Raw genomic sequence first — 24,289 nt, 5'->3', positions numbered from 1 at the left:
TCCAGGTTCTCCATGTGTCTGCCGGCTACTCCAGGTTCTCCAGTGTCTGCTGGCTACTCCAGGTTCTCCAGTGTTTGCTGGGTTCTCCAGGTTCTCCATGTGTCAGCTGGCTACTCCAGATTCTCCAGTGTTTGCTGGGTTCTCCAGGTTCTCCAGTGTCTGCTGGGTTCTCCAGCTTCCTCTCACACTACAAAAACATGATGCGAGGTGAATTGGAAACTCTAGATTGTCTGTAGGTGTGTGAGTGAGAATGGTTGTGTGTCCTTAGTAAAGTGGCCACTGGTCCACTCTATGCCAGCTGGGAGAGGCTCCAGCAGACCCCCAGCAGGAGGAAGCAACATTTATTTGTGGCTGCGTTTGGAATAAAGTTAAAAATACTCAGCACTTGAATTTGGTTCAAGTGCTTTTCACTTGGTTTCGGGATTATTTGTGAGTTTCCCCCCCAAAAAATCTTCCACACTCAAAAATGCAACTCAGGCTTTTTACGACGCTCCCGCCTTCAAAATAAAAGTTATTTTATTTTATTTTATTGTGAGGTCGTTGCCAAACTCGACGTATGGCGAGCAAATTACGACTGGCGGTCATTTCAACACAGCGACACAGCAGCAAAGAAGTCAGTGGCTCGGCTGCCACCTGCTGGCCGCTCACAGCCACGCTTTCGAGAGCCGGAAGCTGCGTCACGACTGCGCTTCGGGTAAATAGTTTAGCAAAAGAATAGCGGTAGTAATAATTTTAATTAATCTCACTGTGCGGGAACAAATTGGGGTTTGTGTGTCTTCCTGTCAGTCCGCTTAATGATGACGTCTGAGAATGTGACGACAGAGTGTATGTTAAGCCCAGGAGCACAGCTGATTGGACGGAGGGGGTATAGCTCAGTGGTAGAGCATTTGACTGCAGATCAAGAGGTCCCCGGTTCAAATCCGGGTGCCCCCTCTTTTCATGGTTTTGTCAGATCCACTCCGTTGATGGATCATCATCCATAGCTGCTGTGGAACGGATGGGAAAACGCGTTGGGCTTTGTTCCAATGACAACGTTTGCAATGTGTTGCTTTTTTATTTATTTATTTATTTATTTATTTATTTTACTATTTGCTTCCGCTTGTTTGTTTCCAGGACGTAAACTGGAGCAGTTTGGCGGTGGATTAGCAGGTAAAACTGATCCACACAGTCAAGTCACTGCTAGCTAGGTTAGCTTGCTTCCTGCTAGCACCATGGTGAACTAATGCTGTGAGTATCGCTGTCATTATATTTAAAGCCCTTTTATTACAATAATAATTACTCACCGTCTGGAGATATTTTCATTTTATGGCTGTAGAATGAAAAAAAAAAGTTTCAAGTTCATAATGTTTTTGGAACTCAGGAACATTGAAACAGAGAAATGACATTTTGAACCATCTTACATATTTACAAAGAGTCAAGGGAGTCCTTTGATCTTTGTTTTGTTTTGTTTTTTTGCCTAATTAATCAAAATCTGTTTAGTTTTCTTTGCAAGAAATCTTCATATTCTTTTATTGTTTTGTGTTGAGGTCATGTGACTTTCCTCCAGGTATTTTATGGTGAAAAATGAGATTCAAAATAAGGAAGTAAGACGCTGGTTCCTGGACATGGAGTAATACCATTTATTATTAGAGCAAAATTCAATAATAAACTTTATGAAAAAAGCTACAACATGGACACTTGGCTTACGGACATCTTGACTTGATATATTTATATGTATGTACATTTTGCCTTGTAATGGGCATGCTACAAGGACAGGACCCTTTAATCATTATTACCGAAACAACAAAAAGGAAGCGGAGATGACCGGAAGGACGCTCCGATTGTTTCAATCGTAACATAAAGAAAAACGCAGCGTTATGAAGGAAAAAACAAAACAAAAAGACCCTACAAAGAAGAAGGAGAAGAAGACAAAGAAGAGGAGGAGGAGGAGGAAAAAGAAGAAGAAGAAGAGGCAGAAGGCTAAGAGGACATCGGCCCAGGAGGCTCTGAGTGTTGGCTGCTTCTCACACACACACACACACACACACGCACACACACACACACACAAACACACACTGCAGTGACAGCTTGACCCCAGCCTGACCTCAGCTTGACCCCGCCGACCTCCCTGGTTAATTTACAGGATGAAGAAACGGTGCGATGTTGTGACCATGACGCTGGCAAACTCACAGCAAAGAGTAGAAAAAGTCTGACGTCCGAGAATGAAAAATAAATAAGAGCTCACAGAGTGAAGACAGAGGAGAGGGAGGAGGAGGAGGTGGTGGTGGAGGACAGACTGGGAGATGTAAACCAGGCTGCCGTGGAGGAGGACGAGCAGCCGAGGAGGAGGAGGAGGCGGAGCCAGCGGGCGGCTTCACACGCGCAGGATCTCCAGGCAGTTGTTGTAGCAGATGGCGATCCAGTCGGGCTGCGTGGACGCCCACTGCACGTTGTTGATCTCGCCCTCGGCCGTGTAGGCCAGGATGGGGTCCTCGATGGCCCGCGGCATCTGCTGGATGTCCCAGATCAGCGCCTGGTGGTCGTCGGCTGGCGGGAACAAGGCGGGGGAGAAAGACTTGGAGTCACTTCCTGTTCCTGTCCCATGTTTACGCCGCGGTGTCGCTGCATTCGGCCCGCGAGACCAATACACAATCACTACTGGAGCTGCTGGTCCGCTGCCATTACGCAGCCCATGTAACCGCTAACACTACAACTCCCAGGATGCCCTGAGAGTAAGAGTGAGACGAGCTTTTATTTATATTGACGGTTTTCCTTCATTTGAAATTTTGCCTGTTCCATATTCAGGTTGAAAAGCTCCACTGTGGTGCCTGGAGGAAGATTCTCTCAATCAATATGAATGTTGTTCCAGATGTGCATGTTGGCCCCACTGTGTGTTTGACTTTGACTCCCCTGACGCAGAGGGTCCGACAAAGTTGCTGTCAGTGGATTGTAGCAGGAGGTTGTAAACAGAGGGCTAAGTGGAGCGGTCTGGGACTGCTCCACCGCACTCCAGGATGAAACAAACTGCCAAACTGCTTTTTACCGTCACTCCAGTCTGATTCTCTTCGTGGACCAGCGGCGAATGCTAACGCGTGGTTAGCGCCGCAGCGTGCCGCAGTGTTTACCTGCGGTGCAGATGTGACAGGAGGAGTGCGGCGCCCAGGCGATGCCGTTGACGCAGGCGCGGTGGTTGTTGAGCCTCGCCACCGGCGTGCACGGCACGCGCACGTCCAGGATGACAACCTGATGGCGCAGACAGACAGACAGACAGACAGGGGTTAGCCGAGGGGGAGGGATCAAACTCAAAGCACCAGCTGGTGTGTGGTGGTGGTGGTGGTTGGGGGCGGGGCCACACCTCCATGCCGTCCATGGCCATGGTTGCCAGGTAGTTGGGGTCCTGCTTGTTCCAGCAGAGGCGCAGCAGCGGGTGGTGCTGCGGGTCCTCGTAGATGATGGTGCTGTGCTCCAGGTGCCGCAGGTCGAACATGCGCACCGAGCCGTCGGCGCCCACCGAGGCAAACATGTCCCGCCCACCTCCGGCGCGGCTGAAGGCGATGTCGTACACCTGCAGGGCGGGCGAGGCGGCGGTGAGTCCAACGCCACACACACACACACACACACACACACACACACACACACACACACACACACACACACACACACACACACACACACACACACACAGAGACAAGGACACGCACGCACCTCTTTATCGTGGGCGATGAGCTGCGTCTTGACGTGTCCTGACACCAGGTTGACCCGGCCCAGCACCTGACCCGTCTCCAGGCCCCAGATGGTGCAGGTGGTGTCAATGCTGGACGTGCCTGAAGACACAGAGACAAAGACGGAGGCGTCAGACTGACTGAGCGAGCGGGAGGCGCAGACGGCGGCCGCCGCACCCGACCTCTCCCTGCCTCACCCAGGAGGTTGGGGTCCACCTCGTTCCAGTCAAAGGAGGTGAGCGGGGCGCAGAAGTCCGAGTTCTTGTTGTTGTTCAGCAGACATTCCAGACGCGTCTCTGTGTCGCTGACCTGCCAGGGGAGACAGAGGGTGAGTCAGAGGGTGAGACAAAATATTATTTTGGGTCCAGACAATCAGGTCCGGAACCAGGGGCGGGCAAACTACACCAGAGACACATTTCTACTGATTCAACCACTTGGCTCATATCGTTCGTGGTTACCCTCCAGATCCGAAGGTAGTCCCCGCTGGTGGCCAGCAGGTCCGGGTAGACCCCCTTGGTGTCAGGGATCCACATGATCTTGGTGGTCGGGTAGGGGTGGTCGAAGGTGTTCCTGCACACGAACTCGGAGCTCTCCTCCTCCAGTCCCACCAGCTGGACCTGCAACCGACAACACCGGCAGCAACCTGTTACTATAAACACCATAGAATCAGGTCTGCCACCGGTAGGCCAACAACAACAAGTGGAATATCCTACATGTACAATAACTGTACTGCTTTATATTGATTATATTTTTTTTATTTATATTTTACTCAGGTTTGTGTCCACTGTGTGTACTGTATGTATGAGTATGTGTCTACCGCTGCTGACAACACTGTGAATTTGCCCATTGAGGGAATAATAAAGGAAATATCTATCTATCTATCTATCTATCCATCTATCGTGTTTACATCGACGGCTAGTTAGCATTTAGCCTCAAATAAACAGCGACAGTTTTTGTGTGCAGAGAGACAACATCGACTCGCGGTGAGGACCGCCGCCGCAGTTAGCGAGCTAGCCAGCTAAGTAGCCTTATCAACGCTCGGCTAACGTTACCATCTTAGGCGATGAATGGCCGGTGTTGTGTCCCTACTGGTTTCCTTGCCGAACAGCTGCAGAAATGTTGCGCCACCGTCATCAGATTCGACACAAACAAGCGCAAAATATTCATGGCGATTTTTTTTTTCTTTGATTTTTTTTTTTTAAAAGTCGGAGCCCACATCGACCATGGCGAATATGCTGCTTGAAGAAATGAGCGCAACGTACTACTGACATAAAAAGAAATAACTAAAGAAAATCCTAATCAAATATGTTTATATATGTTGTGCATGTTTGTGAATTTGTGTCGAATCCGCTGACAGCGCCGAAGCACATCTACAGCTGTTCGGCAAGGAAACCAGTTAAATGGGAAACCAATGGGGACACAACACCGGAGCCCGCAAACGCAGTGCAGCCCACCTTGTTGTTGTACTCCTCCACGAAGCTGCCCAGCGCCAACCGGAAGCGCTTGTCCGGCCGAACGCTCCAGTTCATGGCGTACACGGTCCATGGCGCCTCGTACTTGTAGATTTCTTTCCTCTTGCCGTGGAGCGACATCCTTGCCCGGGGCTGGCTAGGTGGCTAACTGGCTAGCTGTTGTTGTCCCTCAGCGGCTAACAGCGCTAGCCAGGCGAGCTAACTCGGGAAGAAGTCCCGCTTGGAGCCGCGAGCTGCGAGCCGCCAGCAGACCACGCACCACGGAGGGAGTTTGTTCTGCCGCGGCGGCGACAAGTCACCATTTATTTGGAGCAAAGCCGCCTGGAAGCAGGATTTCCGCACTTTGACTTAAACAAAGAGTCGCATAGCTCGTTCCACGGCGTGAAAGGGGGGGTCTGCCAAGTGTGAGCGAATGTGAGGAAGACGTCCGTCGTCGCGAGTATTTCAAATTAAGAGAAAATAGTCCATCCCTATCTGTCGCTCCCCCTTTTTTGCCGCTTGTTTCGCGTTCGCGTGCCACATTAACAGAAAAAAAAAACTACGAACACAGAGTCGTAATATAACGGCATAACGTTATATTACGATAATATAGTAGTAGTAATAAGTCTTGGCTAATAAGAGCAGAAGATTGAAGTTGCGGGCTAAGATTACTGGAAAATATATATTTAATTGTTAGTTCCCCTAATAGTCCGTGGTGGTTTAAGAGAAATGTTTCATAAAATAAAATCAGAAAATAATTAAAAAACAAACAAACGTTGTTGTTTTTTTTTACTCAGGTGAATTTGCCTTTTTTTGGTTGATTGCTTCTGCGAAAAAGGTTTTTCTGAGTTCAATCTATTCAAATGTTTATGTTTGTATGTTTTTCTTCATTCCGAAAGTTTGGATTTTTTCTTTTTCGATGGAGATTTGTGTTTGTTTTACGTTCCTACCGGAAGTATATGTTTATGTGATTTTGTCGATCTTGTCCTATCCTTGTAATACCGTATTTGGGCCGCAGGAGGGCTCTGCAGCACTCCAGTCGAGAACACAAACCACAACCGCACGTGGGACAAAAACTATTAATAGTTCTTTTTTGAAAACTTTAAACTTTTTTTTATACTAATTTTGTGGAAAATATAACATGCATAGTCGCATTGTAATCGTTTCTAATTCCAAATTAATAACTTTTACCAATGAGTATTTTCCGAAGTAAATCGCTGCATAAAATGGAGGCATATAATTCCGATTTAAAATGGCCTTGCTTATTATTTAATTTAAAAGACTATACTGTCGTCCACCACCAGAATTTCTTTCTTCGGTGGCGTGACCAAACACCATACATTCTGAAAACGCAGAAAAGGGGGAAGAAAAGAAGAAGAGGAAGAAGAAGGAAAAAAAAAAAAAAAAAAAGCCCAAAACTTTATTTTGAAAGGATTTGGTTTCCCTTTCCAGCAGTTCGTGTTCCCCCTCAGCCGACTCAGCACAGCAGCGCAAGGACAGTTGGGACGACGTGAGACCAGACCGGGCTGTTTTAATTGTCACTGTCGCAGAAAAACTCTGAGTAAAATTCTTCTTTTGTCTTCTTTTTGCCGCTCTTGTTTACTGACACCCGCGTTCCGCCTCGTACTCGTGTCTCTCTTCCTGTCAAAGCTCCAGCTAATCGCTCGAAGCCTCGTTAGTGAGAGGCTAATGCTGCTAACAGCAGGAGCTCTCACCCCCCGAGCGAGCCGTGTTGGGGGTTGGGGCTTCAACCGTGCTAAAATAAAACGGCCAGCACGCGACGACGGTGTTGTTACACAGTGTAACGACACAACAGCAGGAAGTGTGTGAAGGTGTTGTTTGAGCCTGCTAGCCGACGGTGCTGGCCGAGGACGCTGTGTTGTGTGGCGTTGCGTTGCGTTGCGTTACTGGCCGTGTTGTTCCATCTGTACTGGGTCCATACGGTGCAGTTTCTTAAAGCCCCAGATTAGTGTTTATTAGATGATGGTGTTCAACCGCATTCAATATACACTCGTGTTTAATGTGATTAATGGCAAAGTTGTTGTGGAGTTGTCACGGATGAGATGTCATGTGTGGAAAGGAAAGTGTTTCGCGAAGGACCCAGCCTGAGGTCTTTACACTGTAGTCCCGGATGTAGTCTGTAAACCATCAATTTTATATTAGATTAGATTGAACTTTATTGATCCAAATTTGGCAAACTACACTGTTGCAGCAGTCAAAAAAAAAAAAACAATACAAAAAGTGAAAATAGAAGAATAAAAATAAACTATACAGTAGTTACAGTTTACAGTTCAAAGTGGTTAAACTGTACAGTAGTTACAAGATATACAATAAAATATTTTTTAAAAATCCAATCGATCTATGTACAACAAACCAGGGGCAGATGTGCAAAGCCAGGCTTTATAAAGCATTTGTGCATTATTTGCCATTGAGTCCAGTTTAAAAAGTCCAGAATGCTCTCTGTCACAGAACGGGGGAAGAGTTGTACACTTTTATTCATTGTTTTTGTTTTCTGCGTTCAATAATTGAACATTTGTTCCTCAAACATTGTGTTAACTATTCCTGGACTTGTGTATTGTTTCTCTGATGCCGCCTACAGGTCCCGCCATGCGCTGTGTCCTGCTGCTGCCAGCCCTGCTCCTCCTCCTGGCCCTCCCGGCCACCAGGGGGCGCTACAACGACGACTTTGACGACGGCGAGGACCTGGCGGACTTTGACGACAACGACTTTGCCGAGTTCGAGGACATGAGCGAGGACCAGGCGGCGGAGCCGGAGACGGCGCCACCGGCCCGGGTCTCGGCGCCGGTGGACGAGGACGAAGACGAAGACGAAGCCACGGTGGAGCTGGAGGACGGAGGGGACGGCTTCGATGACGCTGAGACACAGGTGCGATAACTCAGAGTGTGGAGCTGCGTTGCCATGACGGTGTTTCGCAAAAATTAAAAGCGATATTTCTAAAGACTTCAACCAGGTGCTGCTGCGATGTGCAGGCGTTTCCATTGATGGTGCATCAGCCGTAACTCTCATAAAATGGTTGTTATATTTTTGTCTTTGATGACTTGCAAAAAAAATATTCAGTCTCCTCCTCCGTCCAATCATAGGCTGTGTCTCAATTCAGGCTCTGCATCCTTCCAAGGCTGCATTTGAAGGCCAGTTGCGTCATAGCACTGCGTGAAGGCTTGAAGCCAATTCCCAATAGTCAGAAGGACGCTCCAAATGCACCCTACTGTTAGCCAAGGCTACACCGCTACTGTCCTTCACCTCCTTCTGTATCCCAGGATGCTTTGCGTGCTGCTGTAAATTTAACCATTGAAATTTCACATCAAATATTCAGTTTTTAACGCAGGGTTTTTACTGATTTGAACATCCAACGCCATCCTTAGCTGGCGAACCAATGGTTAGCTTGATGCTATGAAAACGTCACTTCCGGGGTTGGCCAGCAGGAGGGAACGGCGGTGACGCAACCAGGAAATACGTTGAAGGCTAGGACCGTCCCCTGTGGTTACCGGGGAGGCGGGGTTTGGTTGGTCCTTCTGGGCCGGGTCCTTGGTAGGATGCTTCCTTCAGAGGGAGGACGCTTCCTTCCAAGGATGCAGACCCTGGGTTGAGACACAGCCATAAGGTGCCATTGTCACTGGTCAGTGAACTGGTCATGTGACCCCGTACGTCACGTCCACTGACGTGTCAATGTGGGGGAAAAGGTGAAGATCCACTTCCTGCTTCTTCCTTTTTCTCTGTAGGATCAAGACATGTTCAACAAGTACGACCAGGAGGAGTTTGAAGGCATCGGGGACATGGAGAAGCCGGGCCACTCCATGAAGGACCCCCTCATAATCCACACGGTAATCCAGGATTAGGCCTGCAATCTTCTCACATGCTGATGGTGGTCTACATCACTTCTAATTACCCTCAGTCATTGCAGAGTCGCCCCCTGCAGGGCACTTTAATCCAGCTCCTCATCCGGCCTCTGTCGTGTGCCCGCACAGGTTCCTGCCCACCTGCAGAACAGCTGGGAGAGCTACTACATGGAGATCCTGATGGTGACGGGCCTGCTGGCCTACATCATGAACTACATCATCGGCAAGAACAAGAACAGCCGGCTGGCCCAGGCCTGGTTCACCTCCCACCGGGAGCTCCTGGAGAGCAACTTTGCCCTCGTCGGTGAGTCCCGGTCCGGTCCAGTTAGTGTTGCAGTGTTGGTGGACTCCACACCACTTTTTAAGGCCCTTGGTCTCGTCTCGTGTCGGAGGTGTTTTTACTGGGACTGGGACTGGGTCTAGGTCTGGGTCTGGGTCTGGGTCTGGGACTGGACGGACTGGGAGTTTTTGGTCCAGACCAGTGGAGGCTCAGCCAATAACACTGTAATGACACCATAATAACAGAGAAGAATCCAGCTGCTGCTGTTTTACTCTGTTGGTGACTCCCAGAGTGACACCCAGAGTGACACCCAGAGTGACGCCCAGAGTGACGCCCAGAGTGACGCCCAGAGTGACGCCCTGACCCCTCATTCCCAGTTCATTGATTTTTTAATTTGATGAAGCAAAGTTGTTTTTTTGAAAATGGTTCAAAATAGTTGGCAAAGCAGCAAAATGTTCAAAAACCCCTCCTCCTTTCCCTCCTTCTCTTCCTCCTCCTCTTCCTTTACCTCCTCTTCCTCCTCCTCCTTTTCCTCCTCCTCCCCTCCTTTCCTTCCTTCTCTTCCTCCTCCTCTTCCTTTACCTCCTCTTCCTCCTCCTCCTTTTCCTCCTCCTCCCCTCCTTTCCTTCCTTCTCTTCCTCCTCCTCTTCCTTTACCTCCTCTTCCTCCTCCTCCTTTTCCTCCTCCTTTCCCTCCTCTTCCTTCTCCTCTTCCTCCTCCTCCCCCTCCTTTCCCTCCTCCCCTTCCTCCTCCTCCTCCTCCCCACTCCTTCCTCCCCCACTCTGGCCTCCTCACCAGGTGACGACGGCACCAGTAAGGAGGCTGTGAGCACCGGGAAGCTCAACCAGGAGAACGAGCACATCTACAACCTGTGGTGCTCGGGCCGTGTCTGCTGCGAGGGCATGTTGATCCAGCTCAAGGTGGGTGACCTGGCAGGGGGGGGGGGGGGGGGGGTGTGGCGGGGGGTGTGGCGTGCAGGTCATGTGACTCTCCATCCTTTCTGTTCCCTGGCAGTTCCTGAAGAGGCAGGACCTGCTCAACGTCCTGGCCAGGATGATGAGGCCCGCCGGGGACCAAGTGGTGCGTACAGGTCCGGTCAACCTGGAGTCAGAGCAAAGGGGGTCAAGGTCACACTGCCCCCATGTGGCCAGTGTTGTCACGGCTCAAAATCTGTCATGCCTATCAGTTGGGATGCGCTGTGTGAGGCTGTGGTTCAGGATGAGGTCACGCGGAATGCCGCCCAGCAGGTAGCATTCCAAACCAGTGCAGTCTGGTTCAAACCAGTTCAAAAGAAAACCCATCATAAAGCAGCACTTAGTCCAGATTGTTTCAGCATGGGAAAAAAAAATCTTAATTCAACGCTGCTATCAAAAGAAGTGGAGGTGTTTCCAGAGTAGAAACACACACAAACACACAATTATTTTTCTGCACATCCAAGTGAACTAACTGTTTGTCTGTCTGTCTGTCTGCCTGCCTGTCTGTCTGTCTGTCTGTCTGTCTGCAGCAAGTCAAAGTGACCCTGAATGACGAGGACATGGACACCTTTGTGTTTGCGGTGGGCACCAGGAAGGCCATGGCGCGGCTGCAGAAGGAGATGCAGGACCTGGTCAGTCGGTGCCGCCGCACCCGTCGCACCCGTGGCCGCGTGTCTGTCCGGTACCCCTCCTCTGACTGGGCAGGATGTTTCCCTCTCTCTCCTTCCCCAGAGCGAGTTCTGCGGGGACAAGCCCAAGTCCGGCGCCAAGTACGGGCTGCCGGAGTCGCTGGCCATCCTGAGCGAGATGGGCGAGGTGACGGACGGAGTGATGGACAGCAAGGTAACTGTGTGTGTGTGTGTGTGTGTGTGTGTGTGTGTGTGTGTGTGTGTGTGTGTGTGTGTGTGTGTGTGTGTGTGTGTGTGTGTGTGTGTGTGTGTGTGTGTGTGTGAGAGAGAGAGAGAGACTTCCCATCATTTGCACCGGGACACATCGGCCAATCAGAACGTCTGGGAATATTTAACTATCTGCAGGGAATTCTCTGACCATTATAAGCTTTTTTTTTTTTGAAACATTGAAAGTCTAGGACTTAAAATTCTGCGATTGAAAGCTTTCAGGTCAAAGGTCATCCTGTCGGGCTCTTTCGTCGTCTGTGCTTCTTTTTGTGTTGCGGTCTGATGGGGGGAAAAAAAAAAAATGCTTTGGGCTGCAGTACCTGGAGTGGCCACTGGGGGGGAAATGGCTGCGCTGCTATGTTGTTAGTCCAGTTCTTCTGATCCATCCACCTTAGAAGCAGGAATCTTCTGCCAGGAGATTTATATTTAGGGTTCAGGTCACAGGTGTGTTGTGTGCGTGTGTGCGTGCCTGCCTGTCCTCACTGGTGTGCGTCTTGTGTGTGTCCTCAGATGGTGCACTTTATCACCAACCACGCTGACAAGATCGAGTCCATCCATTTCTCGGACCAATTTTCTGGTCCAAAAATTATGCAAGAGTGAGTGTTTCTGATTGTTTCCGCTCATCACGTTGTCGTTCCTCGCTGCTGTTGCTGCATCTTGTGACACTAACTGACCCACTGCTGCTTCTGCTGCTGCTGCTGCTGCTGCTGCTGCTGCTGCCTCTCTTCAGGGAGGGTCAGCCGCTGAAGCTGCCCGAGACCAAGAAGACGCTGCTGTTTACATTTAACGGTGAGGATCCGTCCTGCACGACGCCCCCTGCTGGCCCGGCCAGGTGTGTTTGCTGTGTGCTGATCTTGTGTGTGTGTGTGTGTGTGTGTGTGTGTGTGTGTGTGTGTGTGTGTGTGTGTGTGTGTGTGTGTGTTCAGTGCCTGGGATGGGCAACACTTCTCCCAAAGACATGGACGCTCTGCTGCCCCTCATGAACATGATCATCTACAGCATCGACAAAGTCAAGAAGCTGCGGCTGAACAGAGAGGTCAGCGCCGCCCAGCGCCGCCATTCACTGCAAGTCCCAGGTCACAGCCTTGATGTGTGTGCGTGTGCGTGCGCAGGGCAAGCTGAAGGCGGACAGGAACCGTGCCCGGGTGGAGGAGAACTTCCTGAAGCAGACCCACGCCCAGCGGCAGGAGGCCGCTCAGACCCGGCGAGAGGAGAAGAAGAGAGCGGAGAAGGAGCGCATCATGAACGAGGAGGATCCAGAGAGACAGCGCCGCCTGGAGGTGAGGCGCACTAACGCCACCGGGCCTGGGGGGGAGGGAGGGAGGATCTTGAAGAAGCAGCAGCCCAACATTTTATGTCCATTTACGCGAAGATGGGTTTCTCTGAAAACGCTCAAATGTTTCTGCGGTTCGGCCTTGCGTTCACACCAAGCCGCCGTTCTCGGCCAAACGTTCCTCGGTGGGGGGGGGGATCAGTTTGAAAAACGCCACCTGGCCCAGACTGCCTTCCCTCCCCGCACTGAACAACACAATCGTCTCGTTTTTTTTTAAGGATGTGAAAGTTTGCCGCCGCCATAAACAGTTTAAACTTGAAGTACATTTTCATTAGGATTCCAACCTCAATCGTTGAATGTTGAAATTTGATAAGAGGAAAGTCAAAGGCCAAAAAGGTGGTTTGGGGAACCCTGGGCCATATGATTAGCATGTGACTAACTCAGCGTTGCACTGAAGCGTTCTGACTATAGGCACCAATTGCACGTGTGTGTGTGTGTGTGTCTGTGCGTCGTCGCAGGAAGCGGCTCAGCGACGTGAGCAGAAGAAGATGGAGAAGAAGCAGATGAAGATGAAGCAGATCAAAGTGAAGGCCATGTAGAGAGGACGGACGGACGGACAGACGGCTGCAGAAGAAGAACCGCCGCCGGCGACTCTGTGTGCAACACAAAATAATCACAACACTGATGAGTGACTGACCTGCGGGGGGGGGGGAGAGACTTCAGGTCTTTTTAAGTTTAAAATGAGCATCATCCATGATTTCATCTTGAAACAGTGTTGCTGATATCAGGTGACCAGTGTGTTGTTGTTTCTTTTGTTTTAACGTGTCAGTAGATATCATGTTCACGCAGGGTCCCGGTTGTGTGTGTGTGTTGTGTAGCTTCAACGCATTCTGTTTCTCTGCCTGCAAACAGTAGCTGCTGGTGTTCTGAGTGACGGTACAGGACCGAGCAGAACCTCTGTGGCCACTATTCTCACTTCTTTTCTTTTTTCTTTTTTTTTTGTCAATTTCAAAAATTCAAACTTGTGATGCTGGTTGAGTTTTTGTTTTTTGTTGTCATTTTTGAGGATGGAAAATGTTAAATTTTTGTTGTTGAACTACGTTTTTTTTCTATTAAAAAAAAAAAAGGTTGGTTTTGCTTTGCTAGAAACATTGACATTAATATAAAACAATCAAACACACAGTAACTTATATCAGTCACATTTACTGTTTCTTTCAGGCTGTTTCCAATGAGTGGACAGAATAAAATGCACTGGAGTCTGTTGGAAAACTGCTTGTGTTACTGGAGTTTTTTTTTTTTTAATGATACAGTAAACCAGCTTTTCCACATGTGGCTATACACCAAAGTCACTGCCTCATCAAAACACAATACCGTCCGTTTTATATTTTATCAGATATCTATTCTCTATTTTCCACTTCAAAATTTAGTCACAAAACACGAAAATGCTATGGACTTTTTTGAGTGCAACAAATCGGTTGTAGACATTAAATTTAATGCATGACAAATGCAAATTAATCTCCTGGTAGATTTTTTTTTTAAATTCCGATAATAATAATAACAATTCGTATTATTATTATAAAATTGATAATGTATTTATTTATTTACAACATTTAAGAACGGCAGATTCTTTTCGCCTACATTACCGTTTACTTGGCTGTAGAGGGCGCGATGTTTATTTTAAGGTTTTACGTTCGGGCGAGCAGATTCGAGAATTTTGTTCAGAAACCGTCCATGTTCGGTGTTTCAAAAAATAAAAATAAAATACCCATTGCTAATAATTTTAAGCGGTTCACGAACATCAATGACAAGTACGGTAAACGGTATTTAAGCGGCCGCTTATTACATTGTTTTTCCGCGGCGACTTTGGCGAAAGTGCCGATGAGAAAGTCCAGCCTGCATTCGCTCACGGATGGAGAACAGGCGAGGTTTTCAGGTCGGTCGCGCCATGGCGGCTTTCTCCACAATATAGGCTTTACAGAGCGAAAACAGAGGCTCCGCCGGCGGCACAGGCTTCTCACTTTGTCCACAAACGGTCCGGAATGATCGCGACATCGTTATAAGCGGCCACTTTGACGTAAGTCGCGTCCCGGAGGCGCCTAACTCGCCCGCTGGAGGCTCCTGTGTTTTTCTCGTCCGCTCGGCGGGCCCGACTGGAGCGGCTCTGCTCCGGCGGCGGGTCGCCACTCTCCGATGAGCGGGCATTAGAGTCCCGGAGAGGTGGGCTCGTCAATTAGAGCGCCCCGGTGACTCAGCGGATGATCATGTGGAGCTTTGAACGTTGTAGAGACTGATAAAATGATGTTTGTTTGGGCGCAGCGTGGAAGGAAGTCACAATTTGACTCCTAGTTTGATGGACTGGCTAGTTAGCATTAGCATTAGCCACGGCTAACCTGCTCTAGCTTCAAAAAAAGCCACGGAAAGCAGCCGTGAGCAGTTGAGCGCTACTTTTGCTCGTTCGAGGCTGCTTTTAATTACCCGATTCGAAATCTAGTCGGCGCAAAGAGCATCTGTTTGCCGATAATAAACACCGTTTCCTTGCATTTTTGTCGCCTCTGCTTGGTAGCATGCTGCTAGCCCAGCTCGGCGGCCAGTGACGTAACGGCGCTCATTGTTTTGACAACACGCGTCACCGGAGACGAAGCTGAAAAACGTCCCGTCTCTCGTCGCTTTGCTTTTATTTTCACTGCCGAGCCTCGTTTATTAAGTTCGGTGTGTGACGGAGGGGCTGGGAAGGTTACCGCGGGGTTCACTCATGTGACGCAGCTTCCGATGTTTCAGCATATGGTGCTATAAGAGTTAGCGGTTAGCTGAGTTTGGTTCGTTATTATTATTAGCTGCGGCTGCTTTGCTTTGGTGGTTCCGGACGGGTTCTGATGGAACCTTTCAGGTCTTTTTAAGTTTAATTTCATCTTGTCATAGTTTTGCTGATATCAGGTGTTAAGTGTGTTGTTTTATGTTTTGATTTAAGCGTGATATGTCAGTAAATATCAACCTAACGCAGGGTCCCGGTTGTGTGTTTTTTTGTAGCTTCAACTCGTTCTGTTTCTGTGACAGTACAGGACTGAGCGGACCCACTGGGGTCTCGGTTCTCACTTCTTTTTTGTCTAATTTCAAAAATTCAAACTTGTGATGCTGGTTGAGTTTTGGTTTATGTCGTTGTCATACATTTGTGAGGATGCAAAAGGTTCAATTTTGTTGTTGAACTACGTTTTTAACGACATTATAGTTTTGCTTTTGCGAGAAACAATGACGTTAATCTAAAACAATCAGAAACATGCCACTTTTCTTTGGCGGTTCCGGACGGGTTCTAATGGATTGTCCCTGTCCCCCGTGGCTCTGCTCTGATTGACAGCAGTAGGATGGATCCGGACGGCGGGGCGGACTCGCAGAAGGCTGTCAGCTTGCAGTGGAAGAGCTACAAACTGGTCCAGGACCCGATCATCCGCCGCGTCGCTCAGAAGATCTACAGATATGACGGCGTTCACTTCAGCGTACCGGTGGGTTAACTTCCCGCTTGCAGCACGCGAGGACGGGTTCGACAACACAGTAACGCGCCAACTGTCTGTCACAATGCTGCAGGACTCTGGGTTTCCTCCGGTGGGTGAGCTGCGGGACCCTCGACCACGGAGGTTATGGTCCCGCTACACCGAGCTGTCCCTGCCAGTGCCAAAGTTCAAGGTCAGAAGGAGAGGCCAGACTTGACCTTTGGGTCGAAAGAACCGAGTGGATTGTCTTGACTCTTGCTTTTCTCCCGCCCAGCTCGACGAGTTCTACGTGGGTCCCATTCCCCTCAAGGAGGTGACGTTCGCCCGTCTCAACGACAACATCAAGGAGCCCTTCCTGGCGGAGATGTGCGCCAAGTTTGGCGAGGTGGAGGAGATGGAGATCCTGTTCCACCCAAAGACCAGGAAGCACCTGGGCCTGGCCCGGGTCCTGTTCACCAGCACCAGGGGAGCCAAGGACACGGTGAAGCAGCTGCACAACACGTCGGTCATGGGCAACATCATCCACGCCCAGCTGGACATTAAAGGTGAGGACAGACTGCTGCTGCTGCTGCTGCTGCTGCTGCTGCTGCTGCTGCTGCTGCTGCTGCTGCTGCTGGTTTCAAACCTGGCATTGCAAGTTTAGGCATGTAGTTATTGAAGAGTGGATGGAGCAGGTCTGTGGTGAAAATGTTTGATGTAGGGCTGCAATGAATCCATTAAAGATGATTGTTAAAATAATAATAAAAAATAAATATATATATATATATATATTTAAAAATATTTTGAGAAATTGTACCATGCATGCAGAGAGCCCTCGACAGCAGTGGTCCCCAACCACCGGGCCGCGGACCTGTGCCGGTCCATGGGTCATTTGGTACCGGGCCGGGCAGAAAGAATAATTGACTTCTGTTAAATGAATCCCGTTTCATTCATTATCTGAGTGAACAATTTTATTTTGAAAAATGACCGGATTCTCTCCGTTACGTCCATCTCACGCTCGACTCTTGACGCATGTCAAGGCGCTCGTCTCGGTCACCTGATGCGTTGCTGCGAGATTAAACCCGCAAGCTAGCGAGCTAGCGAGCAACATGAGTGTGGATCGCCAACGATCGCGCGTCCATGCCGGTCCGTGGTGCTCAGGAGGTTGGGGACCGCTGCTGTACAGCACAGGGTTCTATACCCTGTTAGCCTGTTCTATAGTGCCCTATACAGTCCTGTGTAGGTGCATGGACAAACATGTGTTCTGCACTGTGAACCTGCGCCTTGGTGTTTGCCAGATGTTTGTCACAGTGGGAGTGAGCACATGTAAGGCAGCTGACTGGGACGGTTTCTATATTGTATTATTACGTTTTTATTACACAATGCTTAGTTAGTTAGTTAGTTAGATAGTTTTATGTCTGTCTTGTTCTCATCTCGTTCTAATTCATGGACTTGAGCGTCGAGGTCAAAGTGTGACGTCCGTGACCGCGTGCTGTTGTTGCGTGCAGGTCAGCAGAGGCAGAAGTACTACGACCTGATCGTCAGCGGCTCCTACACCCCCCAGACGGTCCCGCTGGGGGGCAAGGCCCTGGCCGAGCGGCTCCAGACCCAGACGGCGGCGCAGACGCAGCCGGACACGGTATTGAGTCGTGGTCGTGGTCGCGCTCTCTGAACGCACCGCGGGACGGTTTTTGCTGACGCTGCCGGTTTCTCTCGTCCGCAGTCGTCGGAGATCCGGCGCCGCCTCTCCAGCGAGCTGGCGGTCCTGGCGGCCGGGGTCCAGGCCCTCACGTCGGGCAACGTCACGCCGGGCTCCGCCGAGACCAGCTTCGGTGACCAGCAGCGCCTGGACACGCCCACCTCCTCGGCCTCCTCCCAGGGGGGCGGCGGGACCCCGTACAGCTCCAGATCAGGGACGCCCTTCTCCCAGGACTCCGCCTACTCTGGCGGCAGGTAGTGGCCTCGCCGTCTCCGTCTCCGTCCTCACGCACCGCCAGCCACACAGTCGCCCCCTGGTGGCGGTGTGAACTTGCACACTGACTTTAATGGCCGCAGATGCTTTTGGTGTGAATTGGGGGTGACTCCCCGACTCTGGACAGTTTCAAGTCACCCCTCAAAACTCACCTTGACTCCCTGGCTTTTCCACATTAAATGTTTGGCTGAGGTCACTTCCTGTTTTGTTTGTTAGTCTACTTTATTATCATTATAATTATTATTATTATTATTATTATTATTATTTGTGTGCTCACACAGGCGCCTCATTGGCTGATGTTTGTCTGCTATGCTCCTCCCCCCTGCAGACACGGCGGCTACAACCCCCCCTCCCTGGGCAGCGGTTACCCCCCCCAGGACATGCTGCCCTCCTCCTCCTCCTCCTCGGCGGTCTCCTCCACGGTGGGCGGCTACAAGGTGTCCCGCTACTCGGAGGACGCCCAGGAGCCGCTGGTCTACCACCGGGGTCGGCCCCTCTACCCGCCCGCCTCCTCCTACCGTCCCACCGAGCCCCCCTGCTTCCCCCCCTACCCCAACATGGTGGGGCCCGGCCCCCACGGCGCCCCCCACCACTCGGCCATGCCCCCGCCGCCGCTGGCCGGGCAGTACGAGCAGCCGCCGCCGCAGCCCGCGTCGGAGCGGGAGTGGGAGCGCGACAGGGACTCCGGGGGGCGCTACAGCGGCGGCGGCGGCGGCGGTGGCGGGGGGGCGGCGCTGGGCTCCAGGAGGTCATCCTACCACCAGCAGGACTCCAACTCCTCCTCCTCCTCCTCCTCCAAGTACCACTCCCACCACTCCCACCACCACTCGGAGCGCCGCGACGAGCGGGGCTACCGGCGGGACAGCCTGGGCTCGCGCTCGGGCGACCACGCCCACCAGAGGCACCGCAACCACCACCACTCGCACAACCACCACGGCGGCAGCAGCAGGCGGCGCAGCAGCCACGACCGGGACCGGGACCGAGACCGGGACCGGGACCGGGACAGCGACTACTCCAACAGCTCGGACCCCCGCTACAGCGCCAACTCCTACCGCTCCTCCTCCAACAGCATGTCTCCGCCCCCCTCCTCTTACTCCTGCTCCTCCTCCTCCAAAGACCCCGCCCCTCCCCCCCCTCAGGGCCCGGACGGCTCCAGCCGCCTGGGCTCGTCGGAGCGGCTGCCCGCCTCCGCCTCCGCCTCTGCCTCGGCGGCCGGCGGCGGCACCGACAAGGACTACCACCACGGCGGCCGGCCTGCGCCCCCACCGCCGCCCCCGCCGCCCCCCCTCCCCCCGGCCTCGGTCATCGCGGCGGCGGTGGCCGAGACTCTGGGCTCGCTGGACTTCGGCCAGGACAGCCCGGCCCGCGACGAGCCGCCCTGGTCCAAGCCCAAGCGCCGCCCCAGCACGCCGCCGGTGCCGCCAAAGACGCCACCTCCCTCCTCGCCGCCACCCCGCCCCTCCATCACCTCCTCCTCCTCCTCCGCCTCGCCCTCCTCCACCTCCCTGCCTCACCACCTGCCCTCCTCCTCCAGCTCCACGCCGCCTCCGCTGCCACCGCAGCAGCAGCAGCAGCAGCAGGAGCAGCAGCAGCAGCAGCAGCAGCGTGACTCCTCCTCCCCGGAGCCCGACTCCACCAATGAGAGCCTGCCGTTCGCCTACCACAGCGGCAGCCTGGACTCGCGTATCGAGATGCTGCTGAAGGAGCAGAAGGACAAGTTCTCCTTCCTGGCTCTGGACGAGGACGAGGACGAGGAGCGGCGGAGGGCCAAGCGAGGAGAGGGCGGGGGGGCGCGTCAGGGGGGCGTGGCTGAGGCGGCCGGGGCGGAGCCGCGCCGCGGCGGCGAGGAGGAGAACGTGGAGGAGGAGGCGGAGCAGAGGAGGAAGGGCGAGAGGAAACGAGGGAGGGGGCCGGAGGGGAGGAAGAGCCCCGCCTCCGCCCCGCCCTCGGCGCCCGCGGCCACGCCCACCGGTCACGCCCCTCCGCCAGAAGACCCGCCCCCTCGCGCCTCGTCCCCCTCAGAAACTGGAGCGCCGCTGCGGGAGGAGGAACCCGAGGAGGCGGGGCCGGCCGACACCCACGGCCAGACGGGGGCTCGCACCCCCCCGTACAACGGCCAGGCTCAGGTGAGGTCACGTGACCCCGACTGCGGGTCCACGGCTCCGCTGCCAGCGTGGAATAGAATGAAGGGAAAATCTCTGTTTTGAACATAAAAATAAAACAAAATAACACAATTAATGGTTAAAGAAATACTGCAGAGCGGGTGGTGATGGGTGGAGTCAGAGGGTCGCTCAGTCTGTGATGTCGTCGTCACCGGTTAGTGCTACACAGTCGTGTTGAGAGTCGTATTTATTTGCAGTTCAATTTGTCGTGATCGTCGTCGTGGTGATTTGATGATGACCTGCGAAAAGATACAAAAGACGTGAAGCTGCAGTGTCATGAAGGGGATCAGCTGACCGACACAGAGGGCGGTGGTTGGTTGAAGAGCCGAGGTGTCTTCGTGTTCACCAGGCTCTGCTTTGTGTCGTTTCTCCTCGCAGGCGTCGCCCCACTCCTCCGGTGAAGACATGGAGATCTCCGAGGAGGAGGAGGAGGAGGAGGGGAGCGCCATCACCACGGGCGCCGCCCACCACCAGCCCTCGGCGCCCTCCGGCTCCTCCCCTTCCTCGTCCCCCGCCGCCGCCGAGCCCGCCTCCTCGCCACCGCCGCCCATCTCGGACTCCGCACAGCACTTTGGCTCCGCCCTCCACCCGCCGCTGCCCTCCTACCCCCCCCACCTGCCTCCCCCGCCTCCCCCCGGCTACTCCCTGCAGCCTCCGCCGCCGCCGCCCGGGATCCCGCCCCTCCCCCACATGGAGCTGCACCCCGAGTACCCGCCGCCGATGCCCCACCACATGTACGACTACGCCGCCTCCATGGAGCTGATGAGCCAGTACAGCGGCGGCGCCCCCATGTCCTTCCAGATGCAGACGCACATGCTCAGCCGCCTGCAGCAGCTGCGCACGCCGGCGGGGGCGGCGCCGGCAGCGGCAGCGCCCAACGGCGCCGCCGGCCCCGGCGAGGCCACCACCGCCGACTACGCCTCCTACCACCTCCACCCGCTGCCTCACCAGGGGCACCACGCCTACCTGGAGCAGGAGGGCGGCGCCGGCGCGGCGCCGGCGGCCCACTACGACCAGGACCACCGCTACATGCCGGCCCACGCCATGCCCTACGCCTACCCCGACCCCCACGCTGCCCAGATGCACCACGGGGTGCCGCCGCCGCACGCCGGCTGGCCGCCGCACATGCCACCGCCGTCACACTACCCCTCCTACCTGCCGCCGCCGCCGCCGCCGGGCTACAGCGCCCCGCTGGCCTCGGGGGCGGGGCCGGCAGGGCCGGCGGGGGAGGGCGGGGACTACGGCGCCCCGGGGGAGGAGCTGCCCGTGCTGGCCGACCAGCCCCACCAGCCCACGGTGCAGCTGGTGCTCGCCGCCCTCATCCAGGAGATGAAGAACATCATGCAGAGGGACCTCAACCGCAAGATGGTGGAGAACGTGGCCTTCGCCACCTTCGACGAGTGGTGGGACCGCAAGGAGACCAAGGCCAAGGTGAGGCTCCGCCGTGGCAGGGTGAGCGCCGCCGGCTCCAAACGCCACCTAACCTCCCCTCCCCTCCCTCCCTCCCCCCCGCAGCCCTTCCAGACCATGGTCCGGGGGGTCTCGGCCCTCAGGGACGACGACAAGAAGGAGGAGAAGGTGAGCCGGCCGCGGGAGCCTCACTCCTCCCTGGTGGACTGGGCCAAGAGCGGCGGCATGGAGGGCTTCGCCCTGCGGGGGGCGATGCGGCTCCCGTCCTTCAAGGTACGAACTCGCTGAGCCGGTTCATCATCGGCAGTTTGCCTTGCAGTGTGTCCCAAAGCACACACTGCTTCCTGCTTCCTGGACAGGGACTTCTTCTTCTCCAATGTCATTGTGGTCATTCACAAAGGTCCTGGCATGTTTGTATAATGAGCGTCTTCAACGCCCGCCTCCTCTCTGCCTCCTCTGCCTTTGGGTCAGTGTGAGTGCAATGCATGATGGGGGATACGGCCTGGTTCGTGACCCGTGTGACCTTAGCCAGCGTTGTCTTGTTGGATCCATTGAGTGAACTGTAGAGTCGACGCCAGCTTCAAGTCTCAACGCGGTGCTTCTCCTATACAGTGAGGAGGCAGCCAGTGTCTGTGATCTCACTGTGTGTGTGTGTGTGTGTGTGTGTTTGTGTGTGTGTGTGTGTGTGTGTGTGTGTGTGTGTGTGTGTGTGTGTGTGTGTGTGTGTGTGCGTGCGTGCAGGTGAAGAGGAAAGAGCCTCAGGAGCTGGAAGAGGAAGATTCATATATATATATATACACACACACACACACACACACACACACACATATATATGTTTGTGTGTGTGTATTTTTACAAGTGATGATGACCGTGATGATGATGATAGTTTAGTGGTGTGTGCAACCCTGACTTTGTGACTTGCTGCTCCTCCTCCTCCTCCTCCTGCTCCTCCCTGCAGCTGCCGAGGGTCGCAGGCCGGACGCAGAGCGACGGGCAGCAGGGGGCGACAACAAGAGGCGGAAGAAGAAGCCGAGGGTGCGGAAACCCTGGGAGCTGGGCAGCGAGGGCGAGGAGACGTCGGACGGCTCGTCCTCCGAGAAGGTGCGCGTCCCATCAGAACCAACCTGCTCTTAGTCCTCTCGCTCACTAGGTGGCAGCGTTTCACTGCGAGTCCGCTGGTTGTTGAACTCTGCTCTGCTCTGTGTGTGTGTGTGTGTGTGTTTCCAGGAGGATGAAGAGGACAGTGAGAAGGAGTCTGATGGTAAAACAAACTGCTGCTTCTTGACTTCTCACCTGGATCTTCTGAGACACCTGCTAGATGTCTTTTCTCTTCTTCTTCTTCTTCTTCCCCTCTCCTCCAGACGAGGCCTTCAGCGACGACGAGAGCCTCTCCTCGTCCTCCGACGGCTCCTCCTCCTCGGCGTCCTCCTCCTCCTCCACCTCCTCGTCCTCTGACGAAGAGGAGGTGGAGGAGGGCGAGAGGGTCGACAGCGATGACGGCCTGGACAGCCTGGACGAGTCCACCGCGGACGGCGCCCCCCGGAGGTACGGCAGTGGGACTTCCTGTCTGATCAGTCACATCTTCTCTGCTGTTAACTCGCCCCTTTCTCTCTCTCTCTCTCTCCTTCTCCCTCTCTCTCTCTCTCCCTCTCTCTCTCTCTCCCTCTCTCTCTCTCCCCCCCTCTCTCTCTCTCTCCTTCTCCCTCTCTCTCTCTCTCTCTCCCTCTCTCTCTCTCCCCCCCTCTCTCCCTCTCTCAGGGACCTGGGAGCTTTGGTTGGTCCAGCAGCGACGATCAAGACAGGTTGGTCCAAAATCCAAGGCAGCTCTTGACATTAGCACGGCTGCTAAAGCTAACTAGCTGCTGTTCTGTTGCTGTTGTATATATACATATAAGAAGTGAATACCAGACAAATATATGAGCAAGATATAAAATATATATATAAAGCATAAGAATACCTGAATTGATCATGTTCTATATGTTTTATATGAAGGTTCTCTGGGCCTGGTTCTGGTTCTGGTTCTACTTCCTGTCTCTGTGTCTCAAGCAGCCATGAGAACCGTGTGTTTTCCCTCCCTGTCTCAGGCGAAGCGAGGGAGGGCCGGCCCGACGGTCCCGCCGCCGCCGGCAAGCGGCCGCCGTCGCCACCTCTGCCCCGCCCCTCCTCCCCCGTGGTGCTGGTCCCGCCCCTCAAGAAGCGCAGGAAGACGGTGTCCTTCCTGACGGCCGACGGCGAGGGCAAGGCCGCCGCGGCACCGCAGCCACCGCCTCCCTGTCCGGCGCCGCCCGATTCCGTGGCAGCGGCCACGCCCCCCTCAGCGCGCCCGCCCACGCAGGGGGGCATCCAGCTCCTCCCCTTCGCCTCCAAACCGGGCGAAGGCAACGCGCTCATCGTGCCCCCTGCCGGTCGACAGGCGGACAACGCCGACGACTCCCGCAGGGCGCCGCCCGCCTCCCCGCAGGCCACGCCCACCAAGGCCCCGGGACGACGGGGCGCCGCTGCCAAGGAGGCCCCCCCCTCCTCGCCCAGAGCCTCGGCGCCGCCCGTCATGGTGTGTCGCACGGTGCAGAACCTGCCGCTGGACCACGCCTCCATGTGCAGGATGGCCTTCGAAGAGGCTCCGCCCCCGCCCACCGCCACCGGCAAGCGGGCTAGAGGGCGCCCCCCCCGCGGCGCCAGCCTGAAGGAGGAGGCGGAGGAGGAGCAGCAGCGGGAGGAGAGCGAGCAGCGGCTGCGGCTGCGCGAGCAGCTGGGCGTGTCCAGCCTGCTGCAGCTGGCCGCCGCCCCCACCGCCGCCGCCGACCTGTCGGTGTTGGCCGACGTGGCGTCCAAGATGGAGGCGGACGGCG

At 53.9% G+C, this 24,289-nt stretch overlaps 3 protein-coding genes and 1 non-coding gene across 4 annotated transcripts in view; 3 read left to right on the top strand and 1 right to left on the bottom strand.

The window, feature by feature from the left end:
- The first annotated feature begins 861 nt into the window (after positions 1–861).
- trnac-gca (transfer RNA cysteine (anticodon GCA)) lies at positions 862–933 on the top strand. The gene has a single exon. It is a non-coding gene; the product is annotated as a tRNA-Cys (tRNA).
- Positions 934–1,603: 670 nt separating this feature from the next.
- dcaf7 (ddb1 and cul4 associated factor 7) lies at positions 1,604–5,591 on the bottom strand. Its single transcript, XM_076017003.1, has 7 exons — positions 5,156–5,591; positions 4,160–4,318; positions 3,899–4,010; positions 3,685–3,803; positions 3,335–3,544; positions 3,105–3,222; positions 1,604–2,526 (listed from the first exon to the last, which is right to left on the bottom strand). Exons 1-7 carry the CDS (start codon positions 5,291–5,293, stop codon positions 2,354–2,356), a joined length of 1,029 nt encoding a protein of 342 aa, XP_075873118.1. The 5' UTR covers positions 5,294–5,591; the 3' UTR covers positions 1,604–2,353.
- A 1,013-nt stretch (positions 5,592–6,604) lies between these two features.
- ccdc47 (coiled-coil domain containing 47) lies at positions 6,605–13,701 on the top strand. Its single transcript, XM_076017002.1, has 13 exons — positions 6,605–6,713; positions 7,752–8,038; positions 8,893–8,994; positions 9,139–9,313; positions 10,088–10,209; positions 10,304–10,369; positions 10,794–10,895; positions 10,996–11,106; positions 11,670–11,755; positions 11,890–11,948; positions 12,086–12,195; positions 12,272–12,439; positions 12,951–13,701. The coding sequence occupies exons 2-13, from the start codon at positions 7,760–7,762 to the stop codon at positions 13,029–13,031; spliced, it is 1,461 nt and encodes a 486-aa protein (XP_075873117.1). The 5' UTR covers positions 6,605–6,713; positions 7,752–7,759; the 3' UTR covers positions 13,032–13,701.
- A 1,362-nt stretch (positions 13,702–15,063) lies between these two features.
- Positions 15,064–24,289, top strand: part of setd1a (SET domain containing 1A, histone lysine methyltransferase) — a 14,214-nt gene continuing 4,988 nt past the window's right edge. Inside the window, exons 1-16 of the mRNA XM_076017004.1 lie at positions 15,064–15,319; positions 15,785–15,929; positions 16,012–16,110; positions 16,192–16,462; positions 17,405–17,535; positions 17,620–17,849; positions 18,197–19,994; positions 20,409–21,461; positions 21,546–21,713; positions 22,182–22,226; positions 22,310–22,330; positions 22,407–22,541; positions 22,668–22,701; positions 22,802–22,985; positions 23,199–23,242; positions 23,525–24,289. The exon at positions 23,525–24,289 is cut by the window's right edge and continues 539 nt beyond it. Coding sequence (XP_075873119.1) covers positions 15,306–15,319; positions 15,785–15,929; positions 16,012–16,110; positions 16,192–16,462; positions 17,405–17,535; positions 17,620–17,849; positions 18,197–19,994; positions 20,409–21,461; positions 21,546–21,713; positions 22,182–22,226; positions 22,310–22,330; positions 22,407–22,541; positions 22,668–22,701; positions 22,802–22,985; positions 23,199–23,242; positions 23,525–24,289 — 5,137 coding nt within the window. The 5' untranslated portion in view covers positions 15,064–15,305. The remainder of the gene's footprint in view (positions 15,320–15,784; positions 15,930–16,011; positions 16,111–16,191; positions 16,463–17,404; positions 17,536–17,619; positions 17,850–18,196; positions 19,995–20,408; positions 21,462–21,545; positions 21,714–22,181; positions 22,227–22,309; positions 22,331–22,406; positions 22,542–22,667; positions 22,702–22,801; positions 22,986–23,198; positions 23,243–23,524) is intronic.

This window comes from Nelusetta ayraudi, unplaced genomic scaffold, assembly GCF_046127955.1.
Source record: "Nelusetta ayraudi isolate G7.1 ecotype Tasmania unplaced genomic scaffold, CSIRO-AGI_Nayr_v1 ptg000256l, whole genome shotgun sequence".
NCBI lineage: Eukaryota > Metazoa > Chordata > Actinopteri > Tetraodontiformes > Monacanthidae > Nelusetta > Nelusetta ayraudi.
The sequence above is the reverse complement of the archived record's forward strand: the minus strand, read 5'-3'. Positions and strand labels throughout refer to the sequence as shown.